Here is a 22495-nt window from a genome sequence, read left to right as displayed (position 1 = left end):
CCCCGGAGGCAGGCGCGCGCACTTTTGTTCTAAGTGAAGCGTGAAGCAAAAGAGGTTGCTTGGTGTGTCGGTGCTGTTCTGCTGTCTACCTGAAATTTATTTAAAATGGACCTGGCTGAAAATGCTTTCTTTCTTTCTTTCTTTCTTTCTTTCTTTCTTCCTTTCTTTCTTTCTTTCTTTCTTTTATGTTTTTGTTACGTACCCTGGAGGCTTTACTGGGTCTTATTTTTACTTTTTTGCATTTAAGTGACCTCCAAATCATGGGCTTTTTTTTTCTCTTTTGATTCACGCTAATTAATTACCTCATTTCCTCTGTTCTGTGTGTTTCTGGACTCCATTCAAACCATACAAAGTACAGTTAAGGATACCAAAATATAGTTTTACCAACATAGATACAAGTTACTCTCAGTGAATAATTACGCGATGAAGTCTTCTGACAAAAGGGAATAAATAGATAAAAGTGAGCCCTGTGAGCTGAGGCAGATACACAAGGCTGTTTTGTCTTGGTCTTTGAAGTGCTGGCCACTTGCTGCACTGCTCCCTCTGCTTCAGTGCATCACTTTGTGTCCGCTTGCGACACATGCAGAAGATCTGCAAGCAGCAAACATAATTGGTAAGATGTTTGCTTTGATAAGGGGCCTCCTGCTGCTTCACTGTCTCCCAGGAACAATGTGATCACATAACTTTGTCTGGTGCGCCTATTTTGATCTGGCTGTACGCACGCACATACACGGGAGAATTATTCCCCTGCAGGGAATACACAACCTCTGTAATTAACCCTTGTTAAACTATAGTGAGATCAGCAGTGGAAATCAGCAAAAGTGCAGGTTAAAACCTCCCATATTGGATGTTTCTGTGTTGAGTTACATTTGCTAAAATGGCAGAGGGCTCATGTTAGTGAGAGTCGAAATGTCTTTTTCTTTTTTCTTTTTTAAATTATGGACATTAGACCCAGTGGTTTTATGTTCTTTATGTCGTGCTATATTGTGTTATGTAATCTCTTATATTGTAATTGTACACAGTGAGAATGTCACATTCTTCATCCTATTTTTTCTCCCATGTGCATGATGTCAGTCATTTCAGACCTGGCCATGTTTAAACATTAGCGACAGACTTTCAGACCCAGACATTCACCGTCGAGACTGGCTCCACAGAGTCAGAGTGAGTGTCTCGACTCCCTCTGCCGGAGCTAATGACGAGACTGGACCGCCTAGGCCTGCAGACGATGTTGACCACCAGGTCAAAGGAGCTGTCGCTCGGCCTGTCAGCACTGGGTGTCCCACAGTTGAGCCTGAGCTAAATCGACGGTTCGATGGAGAATGGGAAAGGAATGGAATGAGGGATGGAGGCTGTGAATTGGTGAGCAAAATCAGAGGAATGATTTCACCATAGGCTTAAAAGTGAGGAAAGTGCGGGGGAAAGCCACAGAAGGGCAAGTTTAAATAGGAATAACTGTAAAAAAATAAATAAATAAATAAAAAGATTTATCAAGGTTCCAACGTATACCATTCTCCACCCTCGACTCAAGGGTAACAGCCTCATATAACTTATCCAAAGAAACCCCCAAACAAAAACAAAAACATTTTGTATTGCCTCAAAACAACACAGCTATCCCTTTGTTTTGAGCTTCTGCAAAAAAAAAATATTTTGGCTTCCTGTTACAAATAGATAGTGTCTTGTGCCCTCCACATGTTTAGACTGTGACAAAAACAAGGTGGCTGTGAGGGGGAGTCAAAGGAGGAGTCATTGTGTACCTTGCAGCCATACAGTCATATATCACTGTCCTATGTGACTTCACATACATTTTTTTTGTGTGCGAAACAGTGAGTTTTAGCTTACACTCTGTGAAAAATGGAGCAAACAATTGGATTTGGGAAGAATTTAAAGAAGACTTATTGACAGGCTAAGATAGTAAGATAGAACAATTAGAAAACATAGGGAAAGCAAATATAGCTGAAAGAGACATACTGTATATGTACAGTACATATACTGTATTTCAGCATGTGGAAAACATGTATTTATTTAAAACGTGTATACATATGTGCAATGGGCTAAGATTTAATTTTTGTTGAGGACTCTGAGGGGGCCGCTGTTGTTTTGTTCCCACTCAATGAAGATTTGTTGATGCCACAGCAACAGCCTGGTGGCTTGGCTGTGGGCTGACCAGCAGCCAAACTGAACAGACAAATAGCTCCTCCCTGTGACAAATTGTTGAAATTACATTGATTTAAGTGAAACACTTGGGTCCGTCAAATGACTGCCATGCCAAGTCTTACTTTGTTGCCTGTCCTTAACATATATTATGTATTGAAACAAATTGTTTTTCATGTAAAAATTTAAACCTCCTTTGAAAGGAAGCCCTGTGACGACTTTCAGCAACGGGCCATGTGATGTGTGATGGGTCGAGGGAACGGGGAGGAGGGGCCGCTGGTGTGAACGTTCCGGTGTGTGGTCAAATGGGCTGATGCATTCACTGGCTCGCTGGGCCGTACTCATCGTCCCTCAACCTGAGCCAAGTTTCTCGCCATGTGCACGTCTCTATTGTGGGCTGGCAGCAGCTCCCTCTGCAGGGGGCCCGGTCACAGCTGAAAGGGACATCCTAAAGAGTTCCCGATGACCAGACCTCAAAGTTCAGACCACGGACTCTTTGCATCTCTGCTCTGCTCTCTGTTCAACAGCTTTGGTTTTCTGTGTAAGGCGAAGACTGCATGGTGAGGACTTTATTCAAATAGTGTATAGCAAATAGCTTTGTTTGCACATTCTTGCCAAAATAATTAGTAGTATTTCAAACAAAAGTGGTGCTTTTTGGTGTCTTCTTTTCTTTATTTTTCTTCTCTTTTTCAAAAATTTAAAGTTCTCCTGCCAAGATGAGACTAACGTTTGGGACTCCAGCAATCAAGGAACACCCCTGTGCCTCTGTGACTAGTATCACCATTGCCCTGTGTCTCTTGTCTCTCATCCTGATGGCTCTCCGAGGACGGAAGAGACAGCACCAACACTCCCATGCAGACCATAAAAAATTCCCTCCTCCTCCTGGCCCCACACCCTGGCCACTTTTTGGGAATCTGCTGCAGATGGGGGACCAGATTCATCTTTCTCTTACCAACTTGAGGCTCCAGTATGGTGATGTTTTCAAGGTACACATGGTAAAAAAAAAATAAAAAAATCCATGCATTAGACTTGCAGTTGATTCTCAGGCCTTTATTAATTTTGTCAATGTTTTGATTGCCTCCCTCCAGATTCATCTCGGCTCTCTGACTGTCGTCGTCCTGAGTGGACACACCACCATCAGAAAGGCACTTGTTCGTCAGGGGGATGCTTTTGCTGGGAGACCTGACCTTTATACCTTTTCTGCTGTAGCGAATGGCACCAGTATGACATTCAGTGAGAAGTATGGACCAGCCTGGATGCTGCACAAGAAGATGTGTCAGAATGCTCTCAGATCTTTCTCGCAGGCTGAGCCCAGAGGTTCTGGTGCTGCCTGCCTGCTGGAGGAGCACGTCTGTGCAGAGGCAGCTAAGATGGTGGAGGTGCTCCAGGAACAGGCCGCTGCTATAGGGCAGGAGACAGGTATAGATCCCGTGCAGCCTCTGGTTACCTCAGTGGCAAATGTTGTGTGTGCTCTCTGTTTTGGGAAAAGGTACGACTACAATGACAAGGAGTTCCTTACTATTGTTCACATCAACAATGAGGTGCTGAGGATCTTTGCAGCTGGAAACCTGGCTGATTTTTTCCCAGTATTTCGTTATTTCCCAAGTCCATCTTTGAGGAAGATGGTGCAGCAAATCCGTAGAATGAATAGATTCATGGAACGGAGCATTGAAGATCACATCAACACCTTTGACAAGGTAAGGAAACAAGGTGAGGGAGAATTTTATTTCAGTTGGAAAAGAAGTTGTAGAAGAATAAATTGGTAAAGCACATTGATCATTTCTGCACTTTTGGGCTGTTAAAGATTAAAACTATGTCATTTCAGGTTTTGAGAAAATATGATTAAAATTATCAAAATTACACACACATATCTATTTACGTATTTAAGTATAATGTACATTTTTGTTGAAATTAGAATGTCTATAAATTCTCGAACCATCCATCAAAAAGCGTTAAAAATAGCATTGAATTATTAACACCAAAGGTGTGATGACGGCTACCTTCGCTGTCTCTGCCAGCGTCCACAAAATACAAAACAAGATATTCTCAGGGCTGGATAATGTGTTGGATGTTGGATGCCTTTTCCTAAGATCTATCTGACTAATTTGGTGTTCACTATTTAATCTAACATTGCACTCATACAGCGGTAGCTGTGAATGCAACCGTATCCCAAAAAAATAACAAACAAGCTCCCTGGGAGGGACCTTTGTTTTTGTGCAGAGTGGCACGCACTCCAATTAGAAATTATCCTTCCACTGAAAGGCACGCGCCGTACCGTAACTGATTACTGTCCCTGAAAAAAATTATGTGTGGTTTTAAATCTGGTCTGCTTAATTGTTAGCCACTCTGCAGTTGGTAAATATAGCCTCAGGTTTTGGCGAGGGCATTAGTGACAATGACTCAAAGTGATGAAGATGATATTTTAATTTCTGTTCTGCTCTTTTCTGCTTTTTTTTTTTTTTTTTTTTTTTTTTTTTTGGCGCTGCAGAACTACATCCGTGACATAACAGACACCCTGATCTCACTTTGCAAGGACAGAGAGGAAAATAATGATATGTCCATGCTGTCCAACTCTCAGATCATCCATACTGTCATAGACATCTTTGGAGCAGGTTTGACTCTTTAGAAAATAGATTAAATTGCATTTTGTTGAACATGGATAATCTCTCTTCACTGCACTGTTGACTCTACTTTTCTTCAGGCTTTGACACCATCATTGCTGGTTTACAGTGGAGCCTGTTGTACCTGATCAAATTTCCTGACATCCAGAACAGAATACACCAGGAGATAGGTACTGTCTAATTTAATAATTAAGCTAATATAATTCAATATGACTAACTAATTCATTTAATCTACTTGGGCCTCCATTGGATGTTTTGCAACTTCATAAATCTCCCAAGGGAGCAGATGCAGCTGATCTGTGGCAGCAGCTGCTTCATTTGTGGTGTGATTAAACTCATTTATAATGGTCGGCTGTTTATTTTGATTGGTGATTAGAAATCTGTTGCCTTTATCGACTGTAGTGTCACTTGCTGTCATTATGTGAAAAGCAGCCTAATGCATTTTTCAGCACCTGTCTGTGCTGACTTTTTGTCCAAGGAAAGGTCTTACCTGTGTCAGTGTGTGTCAGTAGCCTATGTGCATTATGTAGGTCGCAGTAAGTGACACCAGAGATCACGACCTATATAGATGTTGCAGAACACTCAGTGACCTCCCCTGCTTTTACACCTGTGAGTATGGTTCTTGCAGGTAGCTTAATGCATCCATCTATCTATCTATCTATCTATCTATCTATCTATCTATCTATCTATCTATCCATCTATCTATCTATCCAGTAAGCGACAGCATACTTTGGAGTGCAGGGTACAACCTCTGAGCATGTCTTTACACTGGTCTTTTAAGTGCAAGAATTCAAATAATATTCTTTGGAATTATACTTGTAATTAAAATGCTAGTGGCAGTAATAGTAATAATCTATATAACTCTATCAACCTAAATAGCGATATCAGTTTGCTATTGCATTACATTGAAAATTGAAAAATACGGCTGTAAAGGTAATATTAGGTAAACAAACAGTATTTTTAATAAATATATTGCCTGGAGCAAGTCCTTTATTTTGAAATACAGAACTCAAGTAAGTGAATTTACATACTCTTCTCAAAGTAATTAACTCTCAACTGCAAACTTTACTTTTGGTTATAAATGACAGGGTTTTTTCTATACCCTGTCATTTATTATTCAGACATATGTGACATCACTGAGGATGATTCACATATTGAGAAAATCTGCAGAACAAAGGCGCCCACCATGCGCCACCCGAGTGCCCTTCCGATGGCCATTGGAGAAACTCACAAAGAACTTGTCCAATTTGCTGACGCCAGAGCTACTGTTGTGGGTCGACAGAACTGGTGTTGTCTGTTCTGGTCGCAGAGAGAAGGGGGGCTGGGACATTAAAAGGAGACAGGATGAATCAGAACGAGGGAGGGAGGGACAAACAGCCAGAGAAAGAAAGAAAGAATGGTTCGCACGTTGTTCCAGACAGACACAAAGACTGTAACACGCAAACCATTGAACACAAATAGTTTGATACTCTTCACTTACTCATCACCTCAATTAATTTTAAATCAGGCCTTTCTTCCAGTGTTTACAGTGATCACACCACCTTTCTGGAAACATTATTAACGAGCATGCAACATTTGTCATTAATTTGAGATGAGCAGATTTTGTCATTGTAATAACAAGCACGGAAGCAGCCGTTTACAAAAGACAATTGAGCCTTTGAAGGAGTCGCCTTACAAGCCGAACTGTGACGTGATGAAATCTGTTTACCTATGGAAGTGCTGTGGATTGTTGCCCAGAAATCCTTGTCTGTTTGGACCCTCATGGGTTGCTGCTGATCAGAAGTTGTTTTTGCTTATAGCATTTCACATGCTGCGCGACAATTACTGGGACTACAACCTTTATCCTTTAAAAATTTGATGATTAGTTGTGATAAAAACTGCTACTGCAATCATGCAAAATGCAAAAGCAGCTGTGATTTGACTCATAGCTGGAATCTCTGAGATCCAGCAACCTTGTAAGGTCTAAAAAATCATAACCTTGGCATATGAAAAATACACCTGATGAAATGTAAATGTATATGATGTAATCATGATATATGTTTTTTCTTACCCTGAGTATTATCTATTTTGCAGATCACCAAATTGGTGTAGCCAGATTACCCAGATTTTCAGATAAACCCAAGATGCCTTACACGGAGGCGTTCATCTATGAAGTTTTCCGTCATGCCTCTTATGTGCCTTTCACCATTCCTCACTGGTAAGACAGTACTATGATTGCATTTGTCATTGAAATGTTATTTGCTGTTGCTTAAATCACTGGATCTATGTCCTCAAGCACCACAAAGAACATCAACCTGAATGGATACTTCATACCCAAAGACACTTGTGTCTTCATCAACCAGTATCAAGTCAATCATGACAGGTAAGTCTTCTTGCACAATTCTCAAATCACCAGTTCTTCTGGTATGTGTCTTATCTTGCTTGTATTTATTCTTGATGTTTTTTTTCCTAGCGACCTTTGGGGCGACCCAGGGACATTTCGGCCTGAACGCTTCTTGGGACCATCAGGGCTGTTAAACAAGGAACTGACAGAGAAGGTTCTCATCTTTGGAATGGGAAAGAGACGCTGTCTTGGTGACAGACTTGCACGTTTGGAGATGTTTATCTTTCTGACGACGCTGCTCCATGGGCGATGGATTGAAAATGTACCCGAGCAGGAGCTCGACCTCAGCAGTGATTTTGGTTTGACTATGAAACCACGTCCATACAGGATTACCATCTCCTCAAGATTTTAGAACCCTGGACAAAACATGCGATGCTTTACGTATTGCAATTACATTTGTTTTTGTGTTTTTTTCCCCTAATTTCTTGGGTCCAGACCCATATAAAATACACTATTTTCTTCTATAGCACAGCAACGGGGGGAAATATGTATAATTAAAAAAGGGAGTATAATACTGTATTTGAGAAAGTAGAAATAGAGTTGTCCCGAACTAACAGCACATTTACAAATTATTTATGAAAATTGAGGGTCATTCAAAGTGTGTTTTTGCTCGTACTTGCACTAAGGTCCCGCCGCCTTCCTGTCCCACCACATTAAAAATGAAAGTAGCTTAAAAACATTGTCTCATTAAATGCCTTTATCTTTAGTTATTAGTCACAGTTAAACACTGTGGGAGGGAGACAGAGGATGTTTCCGATTGGCGATCAGAGCTCCGGGCTTCAAAATGTGTTCACGCAGGGTTCGTCCTCATTCTCGTCGGCCCTCTTCTCTTTCTCCTCCCTTCAACTTTTCTTCTATCTCCTCCTCATCAGCCAGACTCCTTTCATCTTGGCACCCCCCCGCCACCTCCCCGTCCCCATCTTCTCTCTTGTCCTTATCCTTCCTCTCTCGCTCCTCCCCCTCTTTTGTTGTATAGCTGTAAGGCATTTTCATTCTCTGCCATCTCTAAAGTCTCTCCAAGCAGCTCTCTGAGGGCCCACGCAAAATATATATTAAGACATAGGAGTCCCTTGTCTTTTTGAACATCCTCCTCCTCTGCCGCTGGTATTGTGACCTCCCACACACTGTCATTGGTTGCAGTTCCATAGATTTTTGAGGGAGGCGTGAAATCAGGCAGTTCTTATTTTATGAGTGTAATGTAAAGAAGCAAAGCATTAAGTGCATGTAAAGCAGGGAGGGATGAGTCAGACAGCATTTCTTTTGAAAACTTTATCCCTGAGTGAAAAGTTTTAAAGTCAAACTCAACAGAATATTTCTTCCTTTGAAACTTGTGCCGATCACTCTGAGAAATGCTAAACGCCGTTCTTTCATCAGAGTTTTATCTGCCGAACAGATTATTGATCATCTCATGACCTTTGTCTGTTGATAATTTGAAGAACTGCTTTCAGGTGGCAGGATGCACTGTCTAGTTAATTTCATTAGTACCCCGGCATAGGGACTGAACCCATGACCTTCTTGCTGTCAACGCTAGATTTTATCTGTATGATCTTAATTCTAAACTAGTCTCTTTTTAGTGTGTATTTGCGCAGCTGTACATTTATCTCGGTGAGGAATAAAAATGAACAGAACTGTGCAACTATGCACTGAGAATCCGTGGGTTAGATTTCACAGAGTTGCTTTGTGAAATTGGTTGAATAAATTTGAGACTGGAGTAAAATGTTTCAAACAACATGGGATTTAAAAATGTTAAATCACAATATATTGCAATAATTGTTAACTATTTTTGACAATATCTTTATATTAAACAGCATTACAAAAAATAAACCATGCACTAATGGTGGTGTTTGTTTTACAGTTTTAAAATTTGTTGCTGTTACATTGTTGTATCAAAATAATTTTTCCAGTTTGCCTGTGTGTGGTCATGGGCACAAACCCTTAACTTGTGTTAAATGAACTAGTGTTCAATTGGTATGGGTCAGTTAATCTAGATGAAAAGACCCCGACCTCTTTATCAACCATGTCCCCCTACATGTGATCTCTATGCCTTTGTCTCTCACTTTGTTCTAGTCCAGAGCTCACAGTGTCATTTAAGCTATGGCTGGCATTAAAAAATAACAAACCAGAGTGAACATGCGCTGAGGGCCCTGTGATCTAAAGCAGCCAATAAATATCTGCACGCAAAGCTGGTGGTCATGGTTTGAATGGACCAAAGGATTTCAAAAATGCTGACTAAGTCTCCCCACTGATAAACCTATACAAAGCAAAAACCTTTAAATTCTAAATGTCATTATATAACATTATTCATGTTTATCATTTTTGATTCTTGTTTCTCTAAAAGGTCCCTTTTCTTTTTATATATATATATATATAATTTTTTTATAATGTTAGATTTTCTTTCACAAAGGGAGTGCCACAAGGCTCCATACTTGGACTTTTGTCGTTCAGTCAATACGTAAACCATTTGTCATATGTGTGTGAAGATCTAGATGCAGGCAAACCACATGGTCATTCACACTCATGGCAGTGATGTTGAGTAAGTGGCGGAAAAGCTAAGTCAGGACTAAATGAATTTTGCATAAGTTTTTGATAGTACATCCTTAAAGTGGAGTAGGGGATCAGAGCTGCAGTTTATCATCTCTTAACCAATTTTAATGTAATAATTAGAGCTTCTCTTGACACCCTGAAAAGTGTTTGTATGGGAAAAGGTGAAAACCCAATTGAAGAAATTCACCCAAATATTTTTGACCAAAACGCAATGAAAAAGTAATGGGGTGGACATGTGCCAGTCTTCGCCGTTTTGATGGTTTAATGCTAAAGACAGAAAAGAAAAACACCACCAGAGCCTGTGCGTGTCTATTCCCATGTATGAGACGTGACCACAGAAGCAGACTGGTTGTGAGGACTTCATCTTTCCATCTCTAATGGGCCACGGTCACTTAGATAGGAGGGCAAACCAAACGAACAACTGACTTCCTATTTACCTCTTCAGTTACACGTGGGGCCCAGTGGTGTGGAGGCCTCATTCTATAGATCCAGGCAGGCATCAGCCATTAACGAACTGCACGCACTCTCTCTGAATGCAAACCTCATTGCCTCTATAGTGATGTCACCCATCTGTTGCCGTGCTCGCTCTCACTCAGTCATCCACCTAAAATCCATCCATCCATTCATTTCTATGACTACTTCTTCTGCACTTATAGTCATTGGTGTTGCTGGAGCCTATCCCAGCTGTGTGATGAGGAAGGTGCGGTTACACCTTGGACAAGTCACCAGTTTTTATTGCAGGTTCATGTAGAAAGGTAAACAACCGTTCGCACTTACACCGTTGGATGAGTTATAATAATGATGCTTTTCCCTATTGTACCAAGCAGTCTTCATAAGTCCTTAAGTTAATTCAAAACATATACAATATACATTGCAGCAAAATTTGTTCTCTGTTTTGAACCCATCCTTTAATGTACTGCTGAGGGCCAAACCTGTCCAGTGTATTGAACAATGAAATGTTGGAAAAGGAGAGAAACTCTGAGGCATGTGCTGAGGTTTGATGGATGGTTTGATGCATAAGTGCCAATCACAAAGCCCCGGTGCTCCCTTAAGTTACAGTTAGTCACGTGTTTCCCCCATTCTTATTTCCACTGTGCCACTCACTGCCCATTAATGAAGTATTTAGGTGCCGCCTCATCACACTGACTGTCACTAACAAGATTAATCCAAACCATTTAGCAGGGACCCGTTTGAACTGGGCAGCATGGCACGGTATAGAGAGCTCACCAGAGGCAGGAACGTGTTTGTTGGCTCAGGCCTGCTGGAAGGGAGAGTCAAGCTCCTGAGCACTGGAAGCCTCCTTTGTCTCAGGTCCTTGCCCAAAAACAACCCCCTTTCTGTGCCTCTTGATCTTCACCCGCCTGACCTGGCTGTGAGACTGGGCACAGGCCTCTTTGGCCAGGCATATGAAGAGCTTCTATAGCCAGTCAGTATACAGCAGAATATAAGGTGAATCTGGAGGACAAGGACAAGGACCCAAATTTGTGGTGAGCTTTTCTAATTTGAATGGATCAACCACCCAGTGTCAGAAGACATTATTGCCATACTCCCATATATAATGTTATTGGACTCATTCAATAAATACTCAATAAATTCATAAAAAAAAAAAAAAATTAAAGGTTGCATATTATAATTATAATTACTACTACTACTAACTACTACTACTACTACTACTGCTAATAATAATAATAATAATAATAATAATAATAATAATAATAATGATGATGAAAAACACGTAAAAACATTCATTCCTTTTTTTTTTTTTAAAGGAAACTAGCCATCTTTTTGCAACCTCCTAAAATTGACTAAGTTTTGCCCTCCTGCTGAAATTTCTATCCATCCATTTTCTATTTCTCAGCTGTCTTGGGCTGAAGGCATGTTACACCCTCTACAAATAGGCAGTTTATTGCACGGCAACACATAACGACAAACAACCATTTGCACTTGAACTATACCTACGTACAATTTAGAGTTCCTGCTTCACCTTACATGCATGTTTTTGAGAGTAGACGAGACATGTGTATACTTATATATGGGACATTTAATGTCAAATGTGGTACCATACGACATCAAGAGATCTTGGAATAATCCCTTGTCCCTGACTGCAGGAAGACTCCAGAGATTGAACCATGGACAGCTGAGCTGATTACTCTGTGAAGAAACATTACATCAACGGTTGTGCTGACTGCATTTAAATGTGTAGTTTTGGATGGACTGTGTTGGATTGAACGGTGTGAAATCGTGGGCACACTGCAACTGAGCAACAGGATGGATTTGGTCCTTGCTGCCTCGACCTGCTTTTCTAGATGGCCAATAGCCTCCTCTAGTGGCTGAGCTGACTTATTACAGGCGTTCAAAGATACCCTGAAAGGTCATTGTCAAAATGTTGTTCAAATTGGCTATGACATTGTGCTTGAATAGAGTAGTAAGAGTAGAGCATTAACGTATTTATAGTGGAATTAAGTCAATATAAACGCATGTATTATTATGACCTTTATATGCTGTCATCAGAGGAGCTACTGAACCTACTTGAGGTTTTAACCCATCATATGCCAGACCAGACCAGTTCCAGCTTAACTCTCCCATCTGGACATATGTCAAATGTGAAATGCAGTGTAATACAATGTACGACTATAAATATAATGCTCTCATCACTGTCTCTCTAGATCTTTAAGATAAAGTCTTTTTCAAAACTTTTTTTGAAGTGGAGTTGCAGTTCACCTTTTTAATGAATTCTAGCAAGTGTCCACTGCTGTTCTTCTGGGAGCAATTTGTTCTCAATGCTTTCATTTTCCTCATTCATAAGATTATGGCTGTAGTTAAGTGAACACCGCAAACTGCGAGTGACAGAGGTCATGTTGCTGTAGGTTTGTTCAGTGCATGCAGATTCACAAATGCGGAGGATATCCTGCCTGTTGAAGAAAACTTCAAAAACTTTGTCCTCAAAGGACTCACAGGAACATAGCTGGTCCAACGATTACATCATTTTGTTGGGAAGGAAAAAAAAAAGCCTTTTGTACTCAAATATGGCAACATGGTGTGCTCCCATTCTGCACCCATTTTGTACTCATTGGCACCGCAGTGCCTCCTCTTTATTCCACTTTTCAGTTCACTGCTCCTTCTGCAGCTACTTCTGCTGTACGGCCAATGCCTGTAGAAAAGAGGGCAAGGGAAATAGAGGGGAAGAAATACAACAAAGACAACAGAGAATAAATTTCAGAAAGCTGACTGATTTTACAATCTGCAGCCGGAATGTTAACAATGTGAAGAGTTTAAGAGCCTAAAAAAAGTTATGCGACATATTTAGATAATAAATGGATAACAGGACACAAATGTGGTTGGGTTGGAAATAGAGGAGACACCATTGGAGGAGATGTTGCTGTGAGACAGTCTGACTAATTACTGAGTCCTCTCACAGTCAGTGGTCAATTTCACCTGCGTGAATTTCTGGGTTGTCTCGCAGTTTTTGTCTTGTTTGAGCAGTTGGATCAGATTCTACATACAGTCTGTTCTGATCACAATATTTCAACACACACGCACACACACATACTTTACATACTATCTGGCTATAAAGGTATGTATCATAAAAACACTTCACATCCAGGAAATAACCTCCTGGTAGCAAAAATCCAGTGCCATGCCCTGCAGGCTCATCGAAGCAGCAAAAGCAGCTGCTGCTGCTGCAGCATCAAGGCAACCATGTGAGTGTGAGAAAGAACACAGCACAGTGTCTTAATTGTTTTCCTGTTTATCTTCTCACTGAACAAATGGGCACTACACTGAATCACAGGTCTGAATAAAAAAAAGTCTACCCATATATACCCTTATATTTTATTTTAACATCGAAAGTTGCAGTAAATGTTGCCATAAGAGGTCACAAAACACAAATATGTGAATAAAACATTGCATTGAAGTGCTTTATCTTTCCTGAGTAATGCAGATTTTAGGGAAATCAAAAGAGTTAACGCTTTTCAGACACCTTGTGGCAGCTTCTGCAGTGCTGGAATCTCAGAGCTGGGACTGCTGGTCCTACACAAGCACTACAGTCACTCAGTTTTAATGGGATATGACGATGTAAGCAATTTGCAAAACCATCACTAAGCAACTTTGTTACAAGTATCTTTCAACCAGTACAATTACTTCTTCAATTCATTGCACTTTTACACATCAACTTTTATCAGTAATGTACTTTAAGTTTGTTTATGTTTAAAATTACATCTGTCTCAATGTAAAATACATACATGTCAGTGTTAACATTCAAGCTTTATCAAACAGCTTTAAAATACACTTTACATTACTAACATGCATTTTTAAAATGTATTTATATTTCTAATAATGCTATCCTAATGCACAGTGCACATGTTTATATTAAATGTTACTTTCTTGAGCGCTGATTCATTCTTATTTTGAGTTGATCCGACAATGTAACCGGGCTGCAGTACATTTAAAAAGAAACTCCTACAGCTGAAAACCTCAAACCTCCCTGTCTCTCACATTCTCACCCCACCCTGACTCCCCTCTGTATTTCCCCACACAGGAATGTGGGTGTGATGTCATGCCGTGACCGTCCTTCCACAAACACTCTCAGTAGAAAAATAGAAAAGATGTCGACTGTAAAGTTGATATGTTGCCTCAGCTAGACGGCAGGTAGAAAATAAACTAGTTGGACTTGGTTGAGTTCACTCCTCTTCTTAATTGTGGACGAGAGGTGATCACCCCGCCCGCTGTGCTGTTTCTGCACTGGTCAAAATGTGTGTTGTGAAAAGATGGCCTGTCATCCATCACGTCCGCTGTGGCTGTCCCAGGCAAATCCTGCATAACCGGCGCCACAGCTGGGACCTGGACAGGCCGCATGGACACAACAGGGTCCTCAGGACACATGGACCTGCTGGTTTCCCAAGCACCTATTGGAAAACAAAGGATCAACACATTTAGAAGTAAATTAAAACAGTGAAAGTGTGTAATGTATGCTGCAAAGAAAGCAGCATTTCAAACAAAATGACCAACAGGCCATGAAGCACAGTCGACTGAGGTGAGATATTGAAAAGAAGCTGCAGCTGCAGACAGAGACTCATCTGGGCGTAAGATGCTGGGACAAATACCTGGCACGAGGCCAGTCACACATACTTGTATGAACCTACAGACATCAGCTAATGAAGGGCTGCTACATGCACAAAGCAAAAAAGAATAGAGTCTGACAATACAGTGACTGAGGTGACTCCAGCTATTAGTCACATTCCATGTATTTTTGCATGACTGTTACATTTATGTATGTATTTTAAGTCTGAGTCAAGATGGCTCTTCTTTCATGTTGAAATTCCAGCCATGTCTGTAACATAGTGAGTGAATATCTGATATACTGATTAACTGCTATATCTAATCTTACGTAAACAAATTTCCAACAGCTGTTTCTACAATATTCAATCTGGTGTTTGAAGAGCACATGGATGCCATGTGAGTTGTGAGTGTTTCTACTCACGTCGCTTGCCTGCTGGTGCCACAGAGTGACTTCTGCCCACTTTCTTTCCCAGGAAGGTCAGCGAATAGGATCCATTCTCAGCGCTGGATGGGTTTGCATACATGATGGATGCAAGTTGGCTGCTTGTTTTTTATGTAGATGGGCAGGTGTAAAGTTGTCAGGACTGTGGTGAGAAAATGAAAGCAAGAAAATTGTATCGTTTCATTTGATTTGAAATATCTCCTTTTTTAAAAAAAAACAAAAAACAAAAAACAAAACAAAACAAAAAACAGAACAAGACAAAACTCTGTGGATGTAAACTGCTTTTTAGGTACTCCAAATTCAAAGCTGATCAAAAGGGAATAAATATGTGTCACTGGATGTGTACATTTTCAATCAGCTCATGCCACCAATGCAGTACAAAACAAATCAGACAAAAAAGTAAATAAAACTGACAGAGAAATTAAATTTGAAAAAACGAGCTAAACAGGAAGGGTAACACAATTCACCATTACATGAAACACGATGATACAATAAAAATGCTAAATAAGAAAAAAATGAGAAATTGCTATAAACCCCAACATTTTAGAATTAGACCTGCCTGTCCTGGAAGCTGCTCAGATCCGTCCAGTGTGGTTTCTGTGCTGCTATTCTGTTAAGGATGACAGTGCTGATCTCACAGAAGAACCAATCTCTCAACTTTGTTTAAATATTAAACATCCCTGGATGGAGTTTCACTGGGCACCATCTTATATTCTGCACACACTGAGCGGTAAAAGATGCTCCAAATAGGCTTTGGGTTTCCCATTTGTAACCGGATGCTCTCTCTCTCTCTCTCTCTCTCTCCCTCTCTCTCTCTCCCTCCCTCTCATCCTTGAGTCACACATGCTCATGCAGAGAGCTACATAATTGTTTCACTCACTGTGGCAGTGTGTGCTCCTGGGGATCTTGGACTCACCCATATTTTATTGTCTACATTCAGGTGAACCACACAGCGTGTAGCAGGAAGTCATCTGTCTGCTCAGTATGCAATGCTAATGTTCTTGTGGATTATCATTCACTGGTGTGTTTGAGGTAACGGACTCATTTGGAACCACAGGAGGGACTTCAGTTTCACACGAGAAACGATTCCAACCAAAAGAATACCACATCAGTGGAAATGTGTTTTCCCTTTAAGAATCCAAACCCCACCCTGTCTCTTGGCTAACCCGCTCCAGATTATTCCGTTCTTACCTAACAGTCACCAAAAGAGGTGAAATGGCCCGTTTATACAGGCCTAGTATTCAAGTGACACATCAGAAGATTCTTGTTGATGTCATTGAGAGGCTTTCATGTCCTGATTGTTTGGACAGGGCCGGCACCTGTACTAAGAAGGAGAGCATTAATCATCAGTCAAACGTGTCGCTATCTAGCTTAACCTCTGTTAGAGCACGTAGGCTTCAGGCCTCAGGCCGCAGGCTGCACACCTCAGACTACAGGCAGCGTCTGGCCCATGTGCTGCTGCCATGGCAACAAGCCACACCCAAAACAAACTTAAGGCAGACACTTTTTGAGTAATGCTAGGGGGTCTTTGCTCAGCCTTTGGCAACACGTAGTTAAAAAGTGATTGGCTCGATCAATACAGGCAAACACCCAGTGTTTTTTTTGTTTGTTTTTGAACTGATTTGATGATTCAATCAAACAACACTTTTTGCAGCAGGATTTGCAGAAAAGACTGCTTGACTTGGAGCATTGCTAATGCTTGCAACTTGCACATAATATAATATAATATAATATAATATAATATAATATAATATAATATAATATAATATAAAGTCCGTGCAGCGAGCACGGAAGTATGACAGTGCAGCAATAATAATGATGATTGAAAGTTATTATACAGAGTATTTGATCATGTTCTGGGTCCGTCTATGTTCTGCAAGGAGGAACGGTTCCTGCTCCACACGCTCGGCGTCGCCTCTCGCCGAGGCGAGCAGCAGCGGTGATGTCCAATTGCAGCAGCGGAGGGTGGGCCGGGGCCGGGCCCGGCACTAGGTGTGGTTTATCCACAGTATAAATTTACCCTGTGCGCCGCAGCAACGCCCCTGAAATCGCAGTCCGACCGAGCTCCTCTTCCTTCTCAAGTCAAAGCGGTAAGTCATTTCCCCATTTCCCTTGCGGCTCTTATTTTATTTTAAATGCCTCTAGTCAAGTGTCTTCTACAGTCTCCTCTTGCACTAGTTGAGTTTAGTTCGGAGTCACGCACGACTTCTGTGCGTCGCTTTTCCCCAAGGTGTTGATGTCACGTCGAAGGGTGTGGCTCCCAAGACTGCGGCGACAGTTTAGAAAACGTACTCGTTCGAGGGGGGACTGGTAAACTGGTTAACCTAAGTTTAGAACTGGTTTGCGAAATGAATAAAACATTAACATAGCGGGATTATGGCTCTAGTCAGCCAACTGCTGCTGCTGCTGCGGCTGCAGCAGCAGTACAGTCCAGCCGGGGTGTGGCCAGGCTGCCTTGCTATGCCTGTCATGGAAACGACCTCACAAACCAACTGCAAAAAAAATAATAAAAAAAAATGGAAAGGCTGGAGCCCTAAAGTAATGAGGGGAAGACAAAGTCGTAGATCAGAGGTGTGGTTCTAATCTAAAACGGCGATCACACTGCCAGATAACGTGGTGGCTTTATCCCAATTTGAGATCGGACTCATCAGACTTTCCTACTTCTTATAAGTGCCACTATTCTGCTTTTGCTCCTACTTATTTTATTTTTTTTCTCACACACTTCTCTTGTCTTTTCTACCCACTTACAGGCAGACTCCAGTGTCCCACCATGTCTTTCATCAGTACCTTCCTGCAGCAGGCGATCTATTTGGGCATGCCCGATGACTCAGTGCGTAACTCTGTGTCTGTGTTTCTGTTGCTCAGGCAAACTGCTCTTTCCCCCCTCTTTTTCCTCCTCCCCTCTTCCTGTGGTATGTTCGAGTGGAAAAGTTTTATCAGGCTGTAGTTTTGGAGCAAGGCACAGAGAGGATTGTGTGGCACATTCAGCTTGAGGAAGGAATGAGGGGTAACTGTTAAAAGGTAGAGCAAAGGAAGGAAAGGAGGGGGTGGAGGAGGGCAGATGGATAACACAATGAGTATGTGATATTCCAGTGAAAGGGAGCCTGTAGCATTAAGATAAAACCCAGTAAGAACGATGCCTCTTCCATAGTTGCGCTGTGAGTGTGTGAGTCATGGAAGCAGGAATTTATGCCCCTCCCTTTATAAACTCTAGAAAAAGACCAGAAATGGAGCTTCTGCTTTCCCCGTTTGTTTTTTTTTTTTAAGGTGAAGTTGGGTAAGTTGCGCAAGTTTTTTTCCAGCATGATTTCATTCTTGCTGTGCGACGCTCCTATTGCGTTTGACATGAGTCGGGCATGGGTGTGTTCAGGCATTGCCAAAGCACTGTTAGTCATTTAGGTTATGACACTAGGCCAATGTATTATGTCTCCACTGGAATTAATCTGTCATCATTTTAGTTTGTTAAACACACTCGGTTGAGATGCAGATAGTGCTTTTTAAAGAGGACCTGGTGCATGCAAGGAATGTAAAAAATGCATTCGTGCCAAAGTCAAGTATTTCCTAACCAAACAGCCGGTGTTTTGTCTTGCAGGTCCTGAAGAATGAAGGGACGGTGACCGCAGCACCAAATTTCAACCCCAGTGAGGACGCAGCAGTTTTGGAGAAGGCCATTAAAGTCAAAGGTGACAGATGGCCTCTATAGATTGTTGTGGAACATGTTGAATCATGCCTCGGCTATTTGCTGGGACTTTGTTCAAACCCAGGCAGACCTCCAACCCAGCCACATTTAATGTTGAAAGAAGTGCCCATCAGCATGGTGTCTTGGAGTTGCAAACTCATTTAGTCTTTGACAGAACGAGGAACCATTTTGGTGTTTCATGAACTCCCTTTTGCTGCCACACTGACTGTCAGTTCTCTGACTGGAGATGGATATACTTGCCCAGTTACGTTATGTAACTTCAGTTCTTCATCTGGACATTAGAGACGGAGGTTTTTTCTTGGGACGTCTGTTACGGAACAGAAGTGAGCATAATTGCAAACACTGCAAGGGATATCTGCATAAGAACAGCCAGCAGGGGTTTATGGTTAGAGGAGGATGTGAAAAAGCCCTACAATGTTGCATACAACACCATCTGCTGGTCATCTTGCTGTATTGCTACTAACTAGATTTTAAAAGTTACCTGTGTTGTGTTTCTGTTGGGGCTGTTTGATAAAACAAACAAACATTTTCTTCCATGCAGGTGTGGATGAAAAGACCATCATTGATGTTCTGGTAAAACGGAGCAACGAGCAGAGGCAGAAAATCAAGGAAGCTTACCAGCAATCTACGGGCAAGGTAAATGGATTCAGCTAAAGAGCACACACACTCAAAGTGGACAGTCTGTTACATGGTCTCACGCTGTCCATGACTCCTCACAGCCTCTGGACGCAGCTTTGAAGAGTGCTTTGAAAGGCGATCTGGAGGACGTGGTGCTTTCTCTGCTAAAAACGCCGGCCCAGTACGATGCCGACCAGCTCAAAAATGCCATGAAGGTACACAGAAAAAAAATACTTTCACTGATGTTGACACTCGTTAGTGTTGAGGATGTAATGGAACACATCTATTCCAAAAGCACTGACCCGACCTTCATCTGTTATTTTCTCTGCTGAATGACATCCACCCACTTCCGTGTATTGTTTTGTAGCAAGAGGACAATATGGCACGTTTTTTTTCTTTTTAAAATTTGGCCAGCAAAGAGTAATTTCAGTATACAGTATGTGTATCTCTCTTTAGGGTCTTGGCACAGATGAGGCAACCTTGATAGAAATTTTGGCTTCCAGAACCAACAGGGAGATCCTGGATATCAAGAAAGCCTACAAGGAAGGTTTGGGATAACACAATTTCAAGCAAAATAATTGACTGAATTTTGAATATTATACTTAGATGGTAATTCTGCTGTTTCTTTTTTTCTCACCACTAAGACAACAAGAAGGAGTTGGAGGACGACATCAGGGGGGACACTAGTGGAGATTTTAGGGCTGCTCTCCTTGAACTGTGTAAGGTATGGACTGTCACCTATAAGGAAACATAAAACTTCCTGTCACACACACACACACACACACCCTATAAGCTCATGTTGTCACTATGTCGTAGTCCGTAAAAGAGTAGTCGGGTCAAGGACTTGGAATTTGCATGCCTTGAGTTTGCATTCTGATGTGGAAAATACTCTCTTTTTTTCACCATAAAATCACCAGAATCAGTTAAATAGAAGAATATACGCAACACCGAATTTGATGCTCATACTGTAGCACAGACTAATAATGGAGAAGCTTCTTCTAAATCCTCAACATTGATGGATTACAGTGCACTGGATGCAGCTGTATCATTTATGCTGCATAAAAAAAAATTGCAGTATCTCTGTTGCAAACATTTTTTAGTTTTCATGTGCACATCAACGCAGAACTTAAAGAGGGCATGACAAACATCCAACAAGCCAGAATTTATATTTAATTTTTATATTCATCATATAGAATTTTATCATTTCATTATCTTTTCATTCCCTTTCTGTCTTTTTCACAGGCTGGCAGAACTGACGGAGTGTGTGAGGAGCTGATTGACAGCGATGCCAGGACCCTGTACGAGGCCGGCGAGGGGAGGAAGGGCAAAGACTGCTCTGCCTTCATTGAGATCCTCTGCAGCAGAAGCGCCCCTCATCTCCGTCAAGGTTTGCAGCATTGCTCGAAAATGTTGTTGTTCCTGTATGACCTGACCCTCTAACAATCTGTTCACTCTGCATCAGTATTTGACAGATACTCCAAGTACAGCAAGGTGGATGTGGCCAAAGCTATTGACCTGGAGATGAAGGGAGATATTGAAAAATCTCTCACAGCCATAGGTAAAGCCATGTGCTTCCAGTCTTTATTTGTTACATTAATATCAAAATGTGTTATGTACATATTTACCTTTTTATTTTTAATTTTTTTAATATATCTATAGTCAAGTGTGCCGGATGCAGGCCTGCGTACTTTGCTGAGAGGCTCCACGGAGCCATGGAGGTAAAATCTGCACTCACAACTTCTTGAAAAACATTCAAAATACTGCTTTCACCAAGATAATTTCTAACTGATTTTTTTTGTAACAATTAGGGCAAAGGAACTCGCAAGAATATCCTATCCCGCATCATGGTGAGCCGCTCTGAAATTGACATGAAAAGCATCAAGGAAGAATACAAGAAAAACTACGGAAAATCACTCTACAAGGATATTTTGGTGAGCAAATGTCTGAACAAGGATTAAAGCAGCAAATCCATCCGAGGTATCAGAATTACTTCATGTTTTGTTTCTTTCTCTTCAGGATGACACGAAAGGAGATTATGAAAAGATTCTGCTGGCTCTCTGTGGAGGTGACAACTAATGGCCAATCCTTATGATTGAAGCTCATACACCTGAGGATCCTGCTGTGCAAACCCTTAATTTCTTGACACATATTGTGCCCATTGCTTGTATGAAGAACTGACAGAAGATAAGCAAAGATTGACATGGAATTGACGTTGATAGAGCAGATGTTTTCCGTCCACATCCCTTTCCTCCCAGCAGTCTTTTTTTTTCAGCACAAAACCAACAGCAGTATGATAGAAAACCAGTGCTCTGGGTCTTTTATTGCCTTTTGCATTTTCATATTGGGTCTAGCCAGAGAATCTGATCACAGAGCAGCTGTTGTCAGATATTCACCATGTGCCAATCACATTCAGTAGTAGCAGTAGGCCTACCCTTGAAGGAGCTCGGATGTGTTACAAATAAAAGCTTTTTGTATGTCAGTCAGTGGTTTTATTTCTTCTCACATTCCCATAGAGTGCGTACCACATGAATACAAACTATCTGCCAATAAAAGTCAAGTGCAAAATCAAAACAGGATTATGAAAACAAAACATGTAGGCAGTATAATGGAACAGTGAACATACTCAATATGTAATGATAGCAGTGGTGTAATTTTTAAGTAAACCTATCTACAACAAAAACCCGAAAAATCTACCACCTGAAAATTTAGCATGTTTTTTTCCAGAATTAAATGTGATATGCTGAGACATTTTCACGCAAAACACGTATACAATTCCAGTATTACGTATCTGGGGTAAAATAAGCGTCATTGCTACGTTAGTAAAGAGTGGGTTAGGGCTACTTATGAAAATAAATATTAAAATATATAAAAAACACTTACCAAACAAAATAGCTAATAATTATCAACAGCTCCGTTTTTTTGCGTTGCATGATAACGAAAACTTAATGTAAATAAAAATAAAAATATTTCAAATATTG

At 41.1% G+C, this 22495-nt stretch overlaps 2 protein-coding genes and 1 long non-coding RNA gene across 3 annotated transcripts; 2 read left to right on the top strand and 1 right to left on the bottom strand.

Moving 5' to 3' along the window:
- Positions 1-2507: 2507 nt before the first annotated feature.
- Positions 2508-9279, top strand: cyp1d1 (cytochrome P450, family 1, subfamily D, polypeptide 1). The gene is made up of 8 exons (XM_076038965.1): positions 2508-2711; positions 2855-3137; positions 3240-3848; positions 4640-4763; positions 4853-4942; positions 6846-6969; positions 7048-7134; positions 7225-9279. Exons 1-8 carry the CDS (start codon positions 2614-2616, stop codon positions 7505-7507), a joined length of 1698 nt encoding a protein of 565 aa, XP_075895080.1. The 5' UTR covers positions 2508-2613; the 3' UTR covers positions 7508-9279.
- A 4138-nt stretch (positions 9280-13417) lies between these two features.
- On the bottom strand, positions 13418-16239 carry LOC142896998 (uncharacterized). The gene is made up of 3 exons (XR_012928404.1): positions 16116-16239; positions 15179-15341; positions 13418-14603 (listed from the first exon to the last, which is right to left on the bottom strand). It is a non-coding gene; the product is annotated as an uncharacterized LOC142896998 (long non-coding RNA).
- A 902-nt stretch (positions 16240-17141) lies between these two features.
- anxa1a (annexin A1a) lies at positions 17142-21996 on the top strand. Its single transcript, XM_076038997.1, has 12 exons — positions 17142-17289; positions 17950-18029; positions 18792-18882; positions 19441-19535; positions 19619-19732; positions 19974-20064; positions 20162-20241; positions 20760-20904; positions 20980-21075; positions 21177-21235; positions 21326-21448; positions 21534-21996. Exons 2-12 carry the CDS (start codon positions 17970-17972, stop codon positions 21591-21593), a joined length of 1014 nt encoding a protein of 337 aa, XP_075895112.1. The 5' UTR covers positions 17142-17289; positions 17950-17969; the 3' UTR covers positions 21594-21996.
- Positions 21997-22495: the final 499 nt, after the last annotated feature.

The sequence above is a fragment of the Nelusetta ayraudi genome, unplaced genomic scaffold (genome assembly GCF_046127955.1).
Source record: "Nelusetta ayraudi isolate G7.1 ecotype Tasmania unplaced genomic scaffold, CSIRO-AGI_Nayr_v1 ptg000058l, whole genome shotgun sequence".
In the NCBI taxonomy this organism is placed as follows: domain Eukaryota; kingdom Metazoa; phylum Chordata; class Actinopteri; order Tetraodontiformes; family Monacanthidae; genus Nelusetta; species Nelusetta ayraudi.
Note: the sequence above shows the minus strand (reverse complement) of the source record. Positions and strands in the feature narration are given on the sequence as shown.

Coding starts and splice junctions, on each gene's coding strand:
- cyp1d1 (XM_076038965.1), top strand. CDS start 2,614: ATGACCAGACCTCAAAGTTCAGACCACGGACTCTTTGCATCTCTGCTC. Junction 3,138..3,239: donor AGTATGGTGATGTTTTCAAG/GTACACATGGTA, acceptor GCCTCCCTCCAG/ATTCATCTCGGCTCTCTGAC. Junction 3,849..4,639: donor ACATCAACACCTTTGACAAG/GTAAGGAAACAA, acceptor TTGGCGCTGCAG/AACTACATCCGTGACATAAC.
- anxa1a (XM_076038997.1), top strand. CDS start 17,970: ATGTCTTTCATCAGTACCTTCCTGCAGCAGGCGATCTATTTGGGCATG. Junction 18,883..19,440: donor GAAGGCCATTAAAGTCAAAG/GTGACAGATGGC, acceptor TCTTCCATGCAG/GTGTGGATGAAAAGACCATC. Junction 20,242..20,759: donor CTCTCCTTGAACTGTGTAAG/GTATGGACTGTC, acceptor TCTTTTTCACAG/GCTGGCAGAACTGACGGAGT.